The sequence below is a fragment of the Lampris incognitus genome, chromosome 10 (assembly GCF_029633865.1).
Source record: "Lampris incognitus isolate fLamInc1 chromosome 10, fLamInc1.hap2, whole genome shotgun sequence".
Classification (NCBI taxonomy): Eukaryota; Metazoa; Chordata; class Actinopteri; order Lampriformes; family Lampridae; genus Lampris; species Lampris incognitus.
In genome coordinates, this window is record NC_079220.1 from 31,623,439 (window position 1) to 31,641,644 (window position 18,206).

Consider the following 18,206-nt stretch of genomic DNA (forward strand, 5'->3'; position numbering starts at 1 on the left):
GTTATCCACCCGTCTAAATCTCCCTCCTCTTCATCCTGCCAGCTAACCGCCTTCCCCCTGCCCCTAACCCCCCCCCCCCCCCACTCCAACTCCCTCCCCCCAAATGCTCAGAATCATCTGAAATGCCGAGAAAAGTGGTTTTTAGCCACTTTTAGAAAAATGCATATTTTGCATAATTATTATAATTATTTTAATTTTCTGCCATTTTTCTGGTCCTCTCTGGAGCTATACCTACCACCTCCAAAAAAATTAGGATCATAAGTGCATTTTTGCAAAAATCCACATATTTTGCATAATGCCAAAACATTTCTAAGTCCCAGAAATTTTTTTTTATACAGTTGAGAAAATGAAAGATGCTCAGAATCATCTGAAATGCCGAGAAAACTGGTTTTTAGCCTTTTTTTTTTTAAATGCATATTTATGCATAATTTTTTTTTATATATATATTTCCCGTACTCTCTGGAACAATAGCTACCACCTCCAAAAAGAATTAGGATCATAAGTGCTTTAGTTTTCGGTCCCGCTATCTACACTAACTAACACACACACTAACACCACACACACACACATTACGAAAATATATGAGTAGATATCTTAACGAAAATCTTATCTTAAAATAAACATGGTGTTATGCTCACGCACCAGAACCCGACCTGTGTGGCGAAACCCAAGGCAGACAGACACAGGAGGACAGTTTAAAATCCAAAAGGCGGTTTTATTGGGGGAGGCTAACAAGGCAGGGAGATAACAAATACTGCCACTAAATAATAAATGGAATAGAGTGGGGGGAATGTATGGTGCAAAAACGTTCTGTTAGTGGGATTTGTGAATAAACTATGTGTGGTGTCCAGTGGTTTGCGTATATATGTAACTATGTGTGAGTGTTTTTAGCCTATGTGTGGTGCAGTATGTAAATGACAAGGAGGTGTTGAATAATGTGCGTGCACCTGGCAAGCAAGTCCAGTCCGTGATCCAAAAGGGGTTGTCCGAGGGAGAGAGATGCGGGGAGAGATCGCTGGAGAGGTCTGGGGAAAAACGTGAAGGTTGCTGGGGACGGGGGAGCCGTGGAAGTCGCGGAGGGAGAGTCTTGGGAGGAAAAAGAGAGACACGAATATTAGACTGGGGAATAAACAGAATTGCAAGAGGGCAAGGAACGCTGGAGGGCTTGTCAGAGCTTTACCGCAGAGTTCCGTACGTCGAAGCACGGAGTGGTGTTCTGGGAGACTTCTTGTAGAGGGCTGCCTGATTGCAGCAGGTGTGCCTGATGGATGATGGCAATCACCTGGTGCAGTGCAGCGCTCGTCTCCTCAGAGCGCGAGCCTGATGTCAAACCTGCTGCAGCCATGTTCAAGAACCCTATGCTGTGCTTCAGCTTGCCATGCTTATGCTCAATAATTTATTTTTCGCACTTCAGAGTTGTCTGACTGAACTAATAATACTTCAAACCACAATATATTAAAACAAAAAAACAGAAAACTATTACCATTACTTTGATTGTTATTGTTGTACTGGACTCAGTAATTTTCAGTGTTTCAGCACAACATTTCAGTTGTTGGAGTTATGGTCTTTTGGCTCAGTTTGTCACGAAAATGTTCCCCTTTTCTCGTGTCCTTGTACACAACAGGAAACTCGACTTTGGCAGCAGAGAATTTTATGCTGTCTGCAGACCAGACCATTGTGAATGGCCACATCAGAGTCTTCAGTGATGCTCTTATGCTGATGTTTGGTTCGTACTACTGTATGAACATATCTTACCCAGCAGCCCAAGCATCAACTTTGGAGTTCTTACAGAGGTAAGACAGCACTAGTCAATTGAATACATCGAAATAAGATATATAATGCACATAAAACTGAGCACTGCTCAAGTGCTGAAATGATTAGTACAGGGGTTCCCAAACTTAGTCAACTCAGGGCCCACTTGAAAATCTCAAAATTTTTTGCAGCCCACCTCTGCCCTCATCAACAACACAGAGGCCTAATAATGCGATTTCAGTGCACTTTTTTAATCTTAATGATAAAGATAAAACATTCAGAACTGAACTGAAAGTAGCAGGAAGCTCCAAAGTCACTAACGCAGCATGCTGATCCTGCCTGTTCATGGAGCATCCTGACTGAATCCTGAAGAAACCAGGGAATGTCTTCAGTGTGGGAGGATGAGTTCACTTTCATGTCCACTGAGGGTGAGACAGTTCACTAATCCACAGTATGGTTTGATTTACATTGTTGTTGTTTTCCCTTTCCAGAAACACCATTCTATTATTACATTTTATTCAAAGTAAAGATGGTCATCTGTAAAATATCAGATTACTACCTGAAGTGAGAAGGATGACCCAGCTGTAGGCATCTACATCTGTTATCATAGTTAAATCTCCTTCTATGGTTCTTGGTGAATATTTAGCTTTTTTATTCTTAAAGTTTTATTGCTCTGACAGTAGCACCTCAGTGTTGGAGTACCAGGAGCAGCCACAGGCTCTCCTGGTTCTTCACAAAACCAGAAGAAACCAGAGCTCTCCCAGCACACTTCACAGGTGTTGGTCATAATAGGAAGCTTTGTTGGTCACAATGTGGCACATTCACACACCTTTCAATTCATGATCCATCTTTGGGCGATTTTTTTTTTTATTTGGATAAGTTGGGGAATGCTTGGAGATTTATGGAGGTGCAGGTGCTTTACTTTCAGCCTACATGCAGGAAAGCCTGACCGCCTGCTGCGCATGAGCACTCATGCCAGGAGACAAGTCACTCAGACCGGTCAGGAGTCAGCACTGCCACGAGGAGGCCCCACTAGGAGGTGGAGTTGGGTCGCGGGGAGCAGCAGCATGGAGCTGCCGAGATGACAGGCTGCCCACCAGCTGAAGATGGACTCGTGTTGTGGATATTTCTCAGTGGGCTGAAGTTAGTTTACTGTGTGGCTCAGCTTTTAGATAATGTTACTAACCTCTGAGGCTGAAGGGACATGACTGAAGATGGTGCTGGTTCCCGCCCGGTCTGGGTGACTTGTCTCCTGCCGTGAGTGCTGGTCGGCAGGCAGATCTCTGGTCAGGCTTTTCTGCTGTGCATGTAGGCTGAAAGTAAAGCACCTGTACTTCCACAAGTCTCCAAGCATTTCCTGAATTTATCCAAATATCACAATAACAAAATGATAAAATCAAAAACTTAATTTTAATGTTCTTTTTTATTGTAAGAGAAAAACAACCTTGTTTTCTCTTTTTCTGATTTGGTTATGAAATGCAATAATGAAAGATCGACCCATACATGGAGTAGGACAATGTATTACTGACCTTTTGAATTTTTTATAATAAAATTTCAAGAATTTATGTAAATTTATGTAATTTACGTCATTTGATATCACAAGGGAGAGTTATGACTAAAAAAATGAGTGAAAATGGTCCGAACTGTACCTGAGAGTTCATTTTTGTTTTTCAGATTTTCAGACTGGCTATATCTCTTATTTATCCTTATTCATGCTTATGTCAAGTCACAGAAACAGGTGCTTGTTAATGCTTATTTATGAAATAATGACAAAACAAAACTCAAATACCCAAGAAACCTTTGAGTAGCAGATCCTCCTGACCGAAGTTACGTTCATTTCCCTGAAATAGTATTTGCAATACTAATAATGATAATGGCTTGGATTTATATAGCGCTTTTCAAGACACCCAAAGCGCTTTACAAAGACCGCCATTCATTCATACACATTCTCAATGGTGGTGGTAAACTATGTTTGTAGCCACAGCTGCCCTGGGGCAGACTGACGGAAGCGTGGTTGCCATTTCGCGCCAAACGGCCCCTCCGACCACCACCAAACATTCATAAACAATACATATACACAATACTCACATATTTTCATTACATCTCTGTTCCACAGTGCCCTGTATGTTCAAACACTCTTTCTACACTGTTGTGTAACCTTATTGCAAATGTATGAAAACATTAAAGTACAGTCCACAGTCACTAAAGTTGTTGTGTTTTTTTTCATTTGACAGGTGCCTCTTCAAGATAAATCCAGACAAGGGATCAAAAGTGGAGCAGAATGCCACCAACAAACAAGCTGTCAGTCCAAAGGTTCTCACACTGATAACCAAAATTGCAGACTACGAGTGGAGGGAATAAGTGCTCACAAGTTATGGATATGTTGTCCAAGTTATACACTGTTATATCCAGTGAGGTTTCATGTAAGCTATTTGTTATGTAGCTTTGTTATCAATGTTGTAGATGTATAATTACTTGCCTTGGATAGAGTATAGAGTCATTACCAGTGAGATTTGACGAAGTTTGTAATCCATGTTGTTATGGATGCTTTGAATGTTGCTGCAAGTTGGTAACTCAACTTTTTTTTATTTACCTTTTTCCTTTTTCTTTTTCATTTCCAATTCAGTTGAATTTTAATAGCTAGCTTTTTTTTGTTTGTTTCAGAACCAGACAGTCATTTTAATTTAATTTATTTTTGAATTTTGCTGTAATAATGGTTACCCGTTAAGTTAAATAAAAACACTGAGAACGGGAAATTGTAGCTGTTCTTGTTCAGCTTAGTCTCATTCAAACAATTCATTTAAGCACCTTTTCCCACTGGCCAAAAACAGTTTAAACCATTTAAAATTAAAATAATTCTGGTGTAATTGTATAGGTGAGCATAGTTGTTTAAGTTGAAAGTCCATTAAATATTCAGAAAATCTATGTAAACGAACACAAAAAACTAAATTTACAATAAACTGAATTGTTGCAGCTGTAAACCCAATATCTAGTTTTTCAAGTTTTTGACATGTTTTGAAAGATGAATCACATTATTTTGTGTCATATACTGTTGTATTACATCAAATATAAATTATTATACAACCTCTTTACATAAAATGACAGCACATTTCTGTAAATTTAAGCATTATATTCATATTACAATGTTTATTCACCATATTTATAGGTAATTTCATTGTTTTAACACGCAAAATGTTTGTTATTAAACCTTAAAGACAACGTAAAATAACTAAATATACATTTAATGTGATCTAAAATTAACAGTAAATTTTTGCAATTGTAAACCCAATATCTAGTTTTTCAACAGTTTTGACATATTTTCAAAGATGAATCACATCATTTTGTGTGACGTATACTGTTATATTACATCAAATATAAATTATTATACAACCTCTTTACATAAAATAATGTCATTAAACCAACTAAGAACAGCACTTTCTGTAAATTTAAGCATTATTACTCGTATTACAATGTTTATTCACCATATTTATAGGTAATTTCATTGTTTTAAAACGTAAAATGTTTGTAATTAAACGTTAAAAACAACCTGAAAATAAGGCAAAATCTTGTTAAAAATACAACTATAAAATGTATTTTAATTATCGAAAATAACCGTATTTTTACGAGAAAGTAATTTTCTGTCATTTTACGGTATTTTTTTGGTGCCCCAGCTGCCGGAAAATTACCGTTTTTTTACGATTTTTTTTCTTTACTGTGTACTTTCAAGAATTTGGTCTCTCAATAGAGTTAATATGGAGATACTGTCACCACTGCATATGTAAAAAAAAATTCACAAACTACAAGGAGATGAATTGACATAAAAAAAAAGATGGGTAAGGGGTCCGTACTGAGTTTTTTTTTTTTTTTTCAAAGAGAAAGGGAAGCCATTGAATTCATAGAGGTAGCTTGGCTAGTTTGTAAGCATGTGAGAAATTAAGTATTGTGTATTTAGTGACACAGGGCAAATTTGTCTACTAGCTGGTGATCCTGTCAATTTAGGGTTTTAGCAATTATATAATGAGGCATGGCGGCTGATTAGGGAGCACGTATGTTCTTAAAACTGATAATTTATTACCAATCATCAACAGGTACACACTGGCCCTGATGAGCTTGATAAACAACCAGCTCCTCCATACTGTCCCTCCCCTAAGCCTGAGATGGTTAATGGTTACACCTTGGTAACTGACTTACCTGACCTTCCCAGGGACCCAGGGTGTTGCCTTAAAAGAAATGATCAGCCCACCACCCCTTGTTCTGCGCCTACCTCTGTTCTCAGTGACTACAAGGAGGAGAAGGAACTCAAGGAGGAGAAGAGTGTGGAGGAGGAAGAGGACAACAACATAAGTCTCGACAGCCTTTTGAGGAGGTCTAGGGAGTGCGTGGAGAGGGAGCAGAGTCGGCAAGAGTCAAAAGTCAACATTGGGCTCACCCCTACGCCCCCACCCGAGAGCCTCTCTGACAAGGAGAACGAGAGTCGTAGTCCACTGGGAGAAAGCAGAATTGAGTTTGGATTCAGCCTGCGTCACAGCCCTGTGGGCCCACCTCACAGCCAGACCCAGCAGTCTGGCCGCCTCTCACCTAGTGTACCTGACCCCAATGGCAGCCTCCATAGTACAGAACCCAGCCTCAGTCCTCATGCACAGACCCCGCCCTGTCTCTGCTGGTAACATCCATTTCTGCTTCCCCGTTGACCCAGCAGACCGCATACCCAGAAGCCCAGTAAGGTCAGGGGAGCCTGCAGCAATGGCGGCTTGGGGAGAGTCACTGTTAGGGGCCACAAGGTCCTCAGATCACTGGGGCCTGGTAGGGAGTGGTGGTGGTGGGGTTAGTGAGAGTAGCAGTCGTCGATCCAGCCACTGTGGTAACAGTTCGGTTCAGGAACTATATAGCCCTGTCAGAGCCTCAGGATCCAGCCTGATGGGCCACTATGACCATCTGGCTTTAGGGTTTCGCCGGTGCTGTCACACCCTTGACAGTCAGCTGCATCCCACCCACTCCCCCTCTGGAGTTGATTACATAGACCGCAGCCAGGAGAGGGTTCCTCGCTTTATGGCGGGGGTTACTCACTTGGCCGCTAACCGTCGGTCCCCTGTGGCCCCCTTGAACCAGTCATATGATGTAGAGAATCCCTCACCATCTGTGCTAAGGCCCCATGTGACTCATGACCTCTCCCAGGTGAACCTCAGGATGGAGCCAAATGGTCCTCAGGGGCCAAACAATCGCAGAATGACGCAAAACAAAAATGGAACTGAGCAGCTGGACAGAAAGACAGGTAGGTCCGAGAAAATATGAACATGGCGTTAAACTATTCATGAAAGCTCATTTGTTAAAAGTCTCATTCCCGCTTATAAATCAATAGACATGTGAAAGGGGGATAGGGAAACAACAAATGTAAAAGATGGAAAGGTAAGGGATGCGTGCACGCATTCAGTCTTTGTGTGTGTGTGTGTGTGTGTGTGTGTGTGTGTGTGTGTGTGTGTGTGTGTGTGTGTGTGTGTGTGTGTGTGTGTGTGTGTACTTGTACTTCCTCAGAGGACACTGAGCGGAGAGTGCAGGCTCTTGAGGAAATGCAGAGGCGTCTGGAGGAGGAGCATGCCTTGCAGATGTCTCTGCTCCTGGCTGAGCAGGAGAAAGAGCAACAGCGCCTTCTACAGGTCAGCATATTGAGTTACACCAAATCTTTTGAAAAAATGGGGGGGGGGGAGTAAAAGGGGGAGGGGGTTTCCAAACACGCATATTTTTCCAGAGTGCCTTACATTTAACGCCTCACATATTTACCTACCCACACAGACACTCATACACTGATGGCGGTGTCAACCATACAAGGTAACGTTCAACTCATCGGGAGCAGGTAGGGTTTAGGCGTTTTGCTCAGGGACACCTCGACATTTTTGCAAGGAACTGAGGATCGAACCAGCAACCATCCAAATACCGGATGACCTGCTCTACCTCCTGGGCCACTGACACCCTACCCCCTTTGAAAATACCCTTGATCTCATTTTGTTCTGTTCTTTTCCAGAGTGTGAGAGACACTAGGATGTCGTTCTTTTCCCTGTGTGTGTGTGTGCTTAGGAACTGGAAGACAAAGAGAGGAGACTGAAGGAGCCCAAGTGTGGGTCTGTTTGTGTGTCTGTCTTTTTGACAACGTGCAGTGTTTCTAGAGTATTTTTCATTTGTTGTTTTGAACTTCAATTCAGAATTGTTTTTTTTATTTAACTCATCCTTTCTAGAGGGTGGGCCTAATGCTTACACAATGATCAGTTGTAACATTACCAGAATAGAGGACTTGTAGTAATGTTTGATAAAACCAAAATCAAGGAGGCGTCCAGGTGGCATGGCAGTCTATTTCGTTTCCTAACAACTCAGGAATCGCCGGTTCGAATCCCCGTGTTACCTCCGGCCTGCTCGGGCATTCTGACAGACACAATTGGCCGTGTCTGCGGGTGGGAAGCCGGATGTGGGTATGTGCCCTGGTTGCTGCACTTGCACCTCCTCTGGTCAGTCGGGACGCCTGTTCGTGGGGAGGGGGAATTGGGGGGGAATAGCGTGATCCTCCCACGCGCTACATCCCCCTGGCGAAACTCCTCACTGTCAGGTGAAAAGAAGCAGCTGGCGTCTCCGGAGGAGACGTGGTGGTCTGCAGCCCTCCACTTATCAGCTGAGGGGCTGGAGCAGCGACCGGGACGGCTCTGAAAATTGGGGTAATTGGCTGGATACAATTGGGGAGAAAAAAAGGGGGGGAGCTTTATGTTTCTGACCCCCCTGAAGATCCATCATTAATGGATTTTTTTCCCCAAAAACTTGAGATCCCCTCTATTGAAGTTAAAGACAGACTTGAGGAGCCCATCTCCGAAATAATGCCAGCAATTGGAACCATGCAGAGGGGCAAGTCTGTGGGGCCAGACGGTTTCCCAAACGAATTCTATAAGAAATGTTCAAAGCTTCCTTCCCCACTATTGGCCAAAATGTCTGGCAAATGATTCAGCGCTCACTCTCACCCTCCATTGTTATGTGAGGCCTCAATTTCTGTATTGCTCAGGAAGGGTCAGAACTGCCTTGATTGTGCATCTTACCAACCTAACTCGCTACTTATTACTGATGTGAGGATACTGACTAAAACCTTAGCTCACCATTTAGAGACAGTGCTTCCAGTTACAATATCCCCAGACCAGACTGGATTTGTCAAACACAGGCACCAGGTGGAGTGGGACTACCTTCTTTTTTTTTACTTTGCGAAAATGTGGTTTCAGTGATAATTTCATACTCTGGGTCAGATTATTGTACTTGTCCCCGAAGGCCCCAATACATACAAATGATATAGTCTCTTCTTCTTTCCAGACATACAGAGGAACTAGATGGGTGCCCCCCCCTGCCCCCTGTGACGGCCCTGTGTACACCACAGAGTAGATGATGTGACGTAATGCCTGTCCGGGGTCCCATTCCCGCGTCTTATCTGAATGGCTTGACACCGGGATAACACTAATCATCAGGTTCTGGTTCCACACGGGTCAGCCCTGTGTTGAGAAACATCAGGAATCAGGAACAATTTAGTGTAATTTCTTCCATGTACTTGCACACACAAAAGAAAGGAAATTCCGTTTCCCCCAGCCCACAGCAGTGCAACACAAAAGACAAAAACACACATCCATAATTCCCAAAAACAACACCACCAAAAACACAAAAACATACAAAAACAGAGAGAACAAAGGGAAAAACACAGTTAACAACACAGCCCACTCAGTGCAACACAGTCCAAACATTCCACTGTCCAGAGAACGAACGCCAGCCAGGATGACTGTCGGAACTGCTGGTCTGCATGGGCTAGCAGTTAGCTTAGCCTGCCCTGCTTCCGCGTCCTGTCAGACCGCCCTCAGTGTTTCCTCTTCGGGCACAGCTCCGGCAGGGCCGTGGTCCCTGGGCCCACCAGACACAGCAGACCAGGCTCCCCCAGCCGATCCAATGTCAGCTCTCCCAGCCAGACACCTTCGACACACTTCTCCGCACTCCACACAATGATACCAAAACACAGTCAATGCTAGGCGAGGCCGCCACCAGACTGCTCTCGGTGTTATTGGAACTGCCAGTATGCATGGGGTATGCACTTAGCTTAGCCTGCCCCGCTTCCATGTCCCGTCAGAGCGCCCCTGGGCCCTGGGCCCACAGGACACAGAAGAACCAAGCTCTCCCAGCCAATCCAGCGCCAGTCCTCCCAGCCATCAAACGAAGATAAAACAAACCTAGATGCAGACATGGACAAAGACACTGCATGGACAGTACTGGGCGAGGCCACTGCAAATGTAAGTTCGTACCGCCATCTTCTCACACCGGTGCTGGGTGAGGCCGCTGCAAACATGAATTCGCGCTGCCATCTTCCCACACCGGAAGCAAGAAAAAAACATGGGTTGAACATGGGTCCTTGGTGTCCAAAGAATATTGCTTTCAAGACCAAATGTCCAATTTCAAACTGAGAAATAGTTAAACGCCAGATAAACAAAAATTACTGTGGTACATAAGTGAAATTACTTTATTTTGCTGCACTCATACAGGACAGCATTGATATGTCTTTACTATCATGGTTATACATCTTACATGCCAGCAGCACACTTGATTGTTACTACGCTGAATGAAGTAAAAGTGGAAAAGACCTATTGGGCTGGCTATCAGTAGTTTGTTTGTTTTTTTGTTTTTGTTTTTGTTTTTTTGCTGACAAAGCCCGTTCGTCATGGGATTTGACTCTTGAAGCCATAGTTGAGCTCAGCTCCTCCACTAAGCAGCAAGTCTATCCCTGTGCAGAACGTTGCATCCGCAGCTAGGAATAAGGCAGCAAGACCACATTCAGTTTCTGTCCCCATTCGACCAATCAGCTGTTTGGACAGGAAGAACATCATCACAAACATCAATTATGGAACATAAACTGAACTAAGTCAGTATCTTTCCAACTATGGGTCTTTAACAGCATAGGGTGCAAACCTTTACCTCTGTTGGAACTGCCAGGTTTTCACATTTTATGAAGTGAGCTGTTGTTCCCGATTCACCTTGTTTACTTACAGTGCATCCAGAAAGTATTCAAGCCCCTTCACTTTCCCCACATTTTGTTATGTTACAGCCTTATTCCAAAATGGATTAAGTTCCTTTTGTTTCTCATCAATCTACACACAATACCCCATAATGACAAAATGAAAAAGGTTTTGTAGAAATCTTTGCAAATTTATTAAAAATAAAAAACTGAAATATTGCATGTACATAAGTATTCACACCCTTTGCTATGACACTCAAAATTGAGCTCAGGTTCATCCTGTTTAAACTGATCATCCTTGAGATGTTTCTACATCTTGATTAGAGTCCACCTGTAGTAAATTCAATTGATTGGACATGATTTGGAAAGGCACACACCTGTCTATATAAGGTCCCACTGTTGACAGTGCATGTCAGAGCAGAAACCATGAAGTCAAAGGAATTGTCTGTGGACCTCCGAGACAGGATTGTATCGAGGCACAGATCTGGGGAAAGGTACAAAAAAATGTCTACAGCTTTGAAGGTCCCGAAGAGCACAGTGGTCTCCATCATTTGTAAATGGAAGAAGTTTGGATCCACCAGGACTCTTCCTAGAGCTGGCCGCCCAGCCAAACTGAGCAATCGGGGGAGAAGGGCCTTGGTAAGGGAGGTGACCAAGAACCCGATGGTCACTCTGACAGAGTTCCAGCATTCCTCTGTGGAGATGGGAGAACCTTCCAGAAAGACAACCATTTTCTGCAGCCCTCCAACAATCAGGCCTTTATGGTAGAGTGGCCAGACGGAAGCCTCTACTCAGTAAAAGGCACATGACAGCCCGCTTGGAGTTTGCCAGAAAGCACCTAAAGGTCTCTCAGACTATGAGAAACAAGATTCTCTGGTCTGATGAAACCAAGATTGAAGTCTTTGGCCTGAATTCCAAACGTCACGTCTGGAGGAAACCAGGCACCTCTCATCACCTTGCTAATACCACCCCTACAGTGAAGCATGGTGGTGGCAGCATCATGCTGTGGGGATGTTTTTCAGTGGCAGGAACTGGGAGACTAGTCAGGATCGAGGGAAAGATGAATGGAGCAAAGTACAGAAAGATCCTTGATGAAAACGTGCTCCAGAGCGCTCAGGACCTCAGACTGGGGCGAAGGTTTACCTTTCAACACGACAACGACCCTAAGCACACAGCCAAGACAACGAAGGAGTGGCTTCAGGACAAGTCTGTGAATGTCCTTGAGTGGCCCAGCCAGAGCCCAGACTTGAACCCCATTGAAAATCTCTGGAAAGACCTGAAAATAGCTGTGCAGCGACGCTCCCCATCTAACCTTACAGAGCTCGAGAGGATCTGCAGAGAAGAATGGGAGAAATACCCCAAATATAGGTGTGCCAAGCTTGTAGCTTCATACCCAAGAGGACTTGAGGCTGTAATTGCTGCCAAGGGTGCCTCAACCAAGTACTGAGTAAAGGGTGTGAATACTTATGTACATGCAATATTTCCGTTTTTTATTTTTAATAAATTTGCAAAAATTTCTACAAAACCTTTTTCGCTTTGTCATTATGGGGTAACATATGTAGATTGATGAGAGAAAAAAAGGAATTTAATCCATTTTGGAATAAGGCTGTAACATAACAAAATGTGGGAAAAGTGAAGGGGTGTGAATACTTTCCGGACGCACTGTACATATGAGTTGAACAGATCGCGGGTTCTTTGGCTCCCTTGCCTTTCTTCAGCTGCCACAATGCCTTAAATGTCAGAGTGGTAAATACAGATGCCCCCCCTTTTTTTTTTATCCAGTTTTACTTGGCCAATTATCCCACTCTACCGAGCCGTCCCGGTCTCTGCTCCACACCCTCTGCCGATCCGGGGAGGGCTGCAGACTACCACATGCCTCCTCCCATACATGTAGAGTCACCAGCCGCCTCTTTACTCCTGACAGTGAGGAATTTCGCCAGGGGGGGCGTAGCGCGTGGGAAGATCACGCTGTTCCCCCCAGCCCCCCCCCCCCCCGAACAGGTGCCCCGACCGACCAGAGGAGGTGCTAGTGCAGTGACCAGGACACATACCGCTTCCCACACGCAGACACGGCCAAATGTGTCTGTAGAGACGCCCGGTACATACAGATGTTTATTGCTATCACAAATAAGACAAAGGCTGCTGGGCCTTATGGCATGCTCTTGGCATTGCCTAGTTGCGTGTCCATTGTATTGTTTGACATTTTTACTTAAATGACGTTTCTTAAATCTATGTTTTGTTTAAACGTCATGGTAAGCATAACATCAAATCAAATCTATAGTCTGAATACTTATTTGTTAAGTAAAACGAATTCTGATAAGGGTTCTGGTTTACAGAACACAAGAAGTGTTACAGTTGGCCAGAAGAAGAAAAAGGCTGTGAACTTGTACATATTCATGTTAAGGTGTAATTGTGATTTGACTTTCAAGTGATGTGTTGCCCCCTAATGGTTTACACTAAACATGATGGGAAAAAAGGTTTAAAATATTTCATGGACAGACCTTTCATTTTTTGGAACATTTAAAGTAGTTAATAGTGAATATATATATATATATATATATATATATATATATATATATATATATATATATATATATATATATATATATATATATATATATATAACTTTCTTATGGTATGAAACAGGCTTGTGTGTGTGTGTGTGTGTGTGTATATATATATATATGTGTGTGTGTGTGTGTGTGTGTGTGTGTGTATGTATATATACGTATATATATATATATATATATATATATAATTTACAAACGGATACAGGAGGCTACACTTTCACAAAATCCACAAGCGCTCACTTGATTTTGGTATTTAAAATTTTAAAATCAGACATTTAAGAGTTAACAAGATTTTTCACAGTCCAAAATCCAATACTTTTTCAAGACTTTTCTGAAAAATTTGAATATTTTGGCTGCTGTTCAGTACAATGATGACATGGCACATGCTTTATATTACTCTATTTTATTTGGATATTTATTTCTGTTTCTAAAGATTAATTTTCCACCTTCCCAGTCCTGTGTTAGGGAACCGCGTGTACTCTAATGGACGACCTCGATGAACAACTTTTTTATCTGTGCACTTTGACGCTGTGTTATGTGTTGCATGGAATTTCCAAGTATTAAACATGCGATATAAATAAGGCTTTGATTCGCCGTGAGAGGGCGTACCTGAGCACTCTCTCCTGCTTTGATGGCTGCTGCAGCATCTGGTGTCTGTCCTGCCAGTTGTTCCCACAGAGGTGTCATTACATTGCCGGGGGAGATGCTATCGCAGCAAAAGGCAGGCAGTGTTTCATCAGGGTGACGTAAGGTAAGAGTAAAAAAAAAATCTATTGACATTTATTTTTAGTTGCCACAATCAATTCAGAGTAGAGGAAACTGAATTCACAGAGTGTGGGAGAACCTGTAGGTCTCACCAGTTGACTCTCACGTTGTAGCGACTTTCATCCACGGCCATAGCTTTTGTCATGGATATTGTCGCCCCCTTGTGGGTAGAAATGACATAACATGACTTGATTCACTGGTTCACAAAATTGACTACCGTCGACGAGGTCTTGAAACTCACTTTAGTGGCAGCGTAAGGTGCGGCGTGTTTTTGACCGATGGTGGCCACCAGGCTTGAAATATTAATGACGTTTCCTTGAGTCTGACGCAAGTATGGCAAGGCATGCTGCAGAGACAGGGAGAACTGCACTTTCAAACTTGTATACTTGGGTGTGTTTGCGTGTATGCATGGGGTGGGGTATGTTGATGTGTGTTCTACGAAATACACACAGGCGCTTTATATGAGAAGGGTGCATTACTTTAGAGGCCAAGAAGTAGCTGACAAGGTTCAGATTCAACAGATCTCTAAACTCGTCTGCAGTCGTCTCATCAGTACGTTTATGAGGTGGGTCTGTAGGAGAGAGAAAAATGAAGAGGAGAATATAAGCTCCCCCCCCCCACCACCACCACCACCCCCTTTCTCCCCAAATAGATCCCGCCAATTACCCCACTCTTCCGAGCCGTCCCGGTCGCTGCCCCACCCCCTCTGCCGATCCGGGGAGAGCTGCAGACTACCACATGCCTCCTCCGATACATGTGGAGTCGCCAGCCGCTTCTTTTCGCCTGACAGTGAGGAGTTTAGCCAGGGGGACGTAGCGCGTGGGATGATCACGCTATTCCCCCAGTTCCCCCTCCTCCCCGAACAGGCGCCCTGACCGACCAGAGGAGGCGCAAGTTCAGCGACCAGGGCACCTACCCACATCCGGCTTCCCACCCACACGGCCGATTGTGTCTGCAGGGTCGCCCGACCAAGCCGGAGGTAACATGGGGACTCGAACCGGCGATCCCCATGTTGGTAGGCAACTGAATAGACTGCTACACCACCCGGACGCCCCAGAATATAAGCTTTTCACTACTACAAAGTTCCTTGCAGCTTCATCATTAAATGTACCTCTCTCCAAAAAATAAAGACAACGTGAAACACTCACGCCACCCTGCGTTGTTAACCAGGCAATCTATTTGTCCATGGCACTCCATAGTCACTGCAATCAGCCTCTGAGGAGAGAGATTCACACTTTCATTCAACTGCATTAAAACAGACTGGGCAGAGAGACCAAAAATATCCACAAATAAAGCCAGAACAGAAAGCAGAGTACCCAGGTGAGCAAACAGAAGCATCAGGTAAACATGCAGAACAGGTTAAAGCCAAGTACAACATCTGACTTTGTCAGCGGAAATAATGTCCAAGGCCTTAGGAGTTCAAATATATCGAGTTTGCAAAATTGCTTTCAAAGTTGATGTTACTATTGTATAAGCCCAGTTTCGTTAATCCATTACTAAAAAGCATCTTCCGTTTCAGATGCTTGGAAGAAACAATCCTTCGACAAAGGCAGAAGGGTAGAGGAAAATGAAAAGGCAGCAAATATTGGACATCAAACCTTGTGGGGTAAAATATTGACATTTGATCGAGTTTAAGCATTTGCACGTTAAAAGGAGAAAGTTCTATACAGTTCAATATTGTTCCGTTATTTAAGGTTTAGCTTCTGACCTTATGGGAAGGTTTTGCCCAAAATTATCTTGAAAAATTGATGCTTGTTCGTCTCTGAGCCAAGTTACTTAATACAAGGGACAGAATCCAAACTGAACGTCTGGCAATCCGCTGTGTAGACAAACTGTCCATTTCAAGAACAACTATGACAAGACTGCAATATTAAATAAACACTCAACCTTGATGTCTTCCTCTTTGGAGACGTCACATGGCACAAATTTGCACGATCCTGGCCCGGATTTATTGAGCTCAATCTCTAGAGCCTCACCTGCTGCAGCTGGGGAATGATTATTAAGATTATAAATACAATTAATTTAACATTGTAGCTTTAATTTCTCCACTATTCAATTTCATTATCTCAATTCACTCAGTCTTTATGTCATCATTTTATGTTTGCATTATAGAACTCATACAGGCTACCCATCTATTTAAATTCGTATTACCCTTACAAAACAATGGCATACTTTAAGTAAATATACCCAAGTTAGTATACATAAAAAGTATACAGACTCTGTGGAATATAAAATGTACTTAGAAGTACAAAAAATGCATTTAGAATCACATCACTAGAACGACCGGGATTTCACTCCTACCTAAAGCGACCATGGGCGGTCAAACTGACCGCCGGTTTTTAAACAATATTCTGTCAGAATAAATACCCAATTGAGATATTAATGCATTGCATATGTTAGTATGTCTGTTAAGAAATGACTGACACCAACATTAACATTTTAACAACTTTAATACTACTTTTCAAACAATTTAAAATGGCCGCTGTCCAACGCCTGTAAATACTGCCACGCCTCGGTGGTAGTCATGGTGCGACTGTAACGGCGTCTGTAACCAGACATGTTGGCAATAATCAAAAATCAATTAGACTATTACTCTGCACTGGAGAACGTTAGTGTGTTTCTTGAGCAGAGCCATGAACTTCGCGAAGGAAATGACGCGACCAACTTTTCACAAGTAGTGACATGACGTGCACAATGATGCGCAAATTACGTGCGGTCATTTTAACCACTCATGACAGGTCTGTGCCCCCCCCCCCAAATATATTAAACTTTGAAAATCGAAACCCGCCAAATTGACTGCCTTAGTCGTTCTGGTCAAACTTTTGTTTAAAGTACAACCTGTTACTACTTTTTGCAAAAGTATAGGCTAAAGTAGAAGTCTGGTACTACAAATGAAGTTTGAGCATAACATTCTCAATTTTAAATGTTGTATGGACAATAAAAGTAAGGTAAAAATACACTTGCTTACTGTAAGTTTAAAAAGAGGTATACTAAAAGTGCAGGGGCAGTCACATCCGCATCGCATGATGCACAACAGGTAGTGATGCAACGTCTATATTAATTATTGTTGTTATTGTAATTAAAACGATACATTTTAGGTAGAAATGCCATAAGATTTACCAACTTCCTCTCGCACAGAACGCTACTTTGGCACCATTCTCCACTGTAACAGAATCACAATGTTTAGTTTGTCTCTTTCTGGTGACATGACAAAGTTCCACTGAATCCAGATCAGATCGTTACCATACCAAACACCCTGACGATCCCTTTAGAGCCTCCGGTGACAATACCACTTTGTTAAAGTAGCGTAGCAGACTGGCGGACATGCCGGACATGACGTCACTCCCTCTGCCTGTCTGCTGCGCCTCACAAGCCGACCGCAGTGCTGGGGTTGAGTGTGGCTGAAGAGGAGCTTCCACCTCATCTACTTACTGAATCCATCAGCAGATCCGCATGTCCCACATTCCTCCTCAAGTTCAAAGGTCCACTAAATCAGCCCAGCGACCCGACTGGAAAATGCCAGCATGGGAATTGTAGTTTGATAGCACATAAAACCTGCAGCATACCGCACTGACACCCCTGCTCACGTGTGTTCTAAAACCAGTCAGTCACACATGCTCTACATACAACATGATGAATAAAAGTTTTTAAGAAAAGGGATGAAACTGATTTTTGTGATGCATCTGGCAGGTCATTTGGCATGCCAGTACTACTCCTCTTAGTCTTTTCTACCATTGTCCATTCTGGACAAACATACTAATCATTTGCCAGTCTTAATACTTTTAACCCCATTTCACACAAGATCAGAGGCAATGTGGATAAAATAGACCATGATGTCAAGGTTACTAAAGCAGGTACACCGATGCTCTACTGGCAAATATCTGGTGGTTTTGTGGTCTTGTTCTATCTTAATTTCTGCAGGGAAACTAATCATTGATACCGCACCTTGTTTTGTTTTTGCATTTGCATATGTGCTGCTCATTTTAATCACGTCCGTTTTAATCAAGGATGAACACGTGTTGGCAAAAGTGCACATATGTGGGCCCGTACTTGCGCGTCTGCGTGCATGTTTAAGAGCGAGTGGGGAAAGAAGTTGACATTTG

The 18,206-nt window shown here is 43.0% G+C and overlaps 1 protein-coding gene and 1 pseudogene across 1 annotated transcript; one reads left to right on the forward strand and one right to left on the reverse strand.

Moving 5' to 3' along the window:
• Nucleotides 1-2,281: 2,281 nt before the first annotated feature.
• LOC130119800 (centriolar coiled-coil protein of 110 kDa-like) lies at nucleotides 2,282-8,732 on the forward strand (annotated as a pseudogene).
• Nucleotides 8,733-10,472: 1,740 nt separating this feature from the next.
• Nucleotides 10,473-17,429, reverse strand: hsd17b14 (hydroxysteroid (17-beta) dehydrogenase 14). Its single transcript, XM_056288607.1, is given in 10 exon segments — nucleotides 10,473-10,616; nucleotides 13,948-14,044; nucleotides 14,196-14,263; nucleotides 14,345-14,449; nucleotides 14,583-14,674; nucleotides 15,252-15,318; nucleotides 15,991-16,088; nucleotides 17,228-17,266; nucleotides 17,352-17,393; nucleotides 17,396-17,429. Coding segments are annotated over 10 exon segments (786 nt in total).
• Between the last annotated feature and the right edge of the window lie 777 nt (nucleotides 17,430-18,206).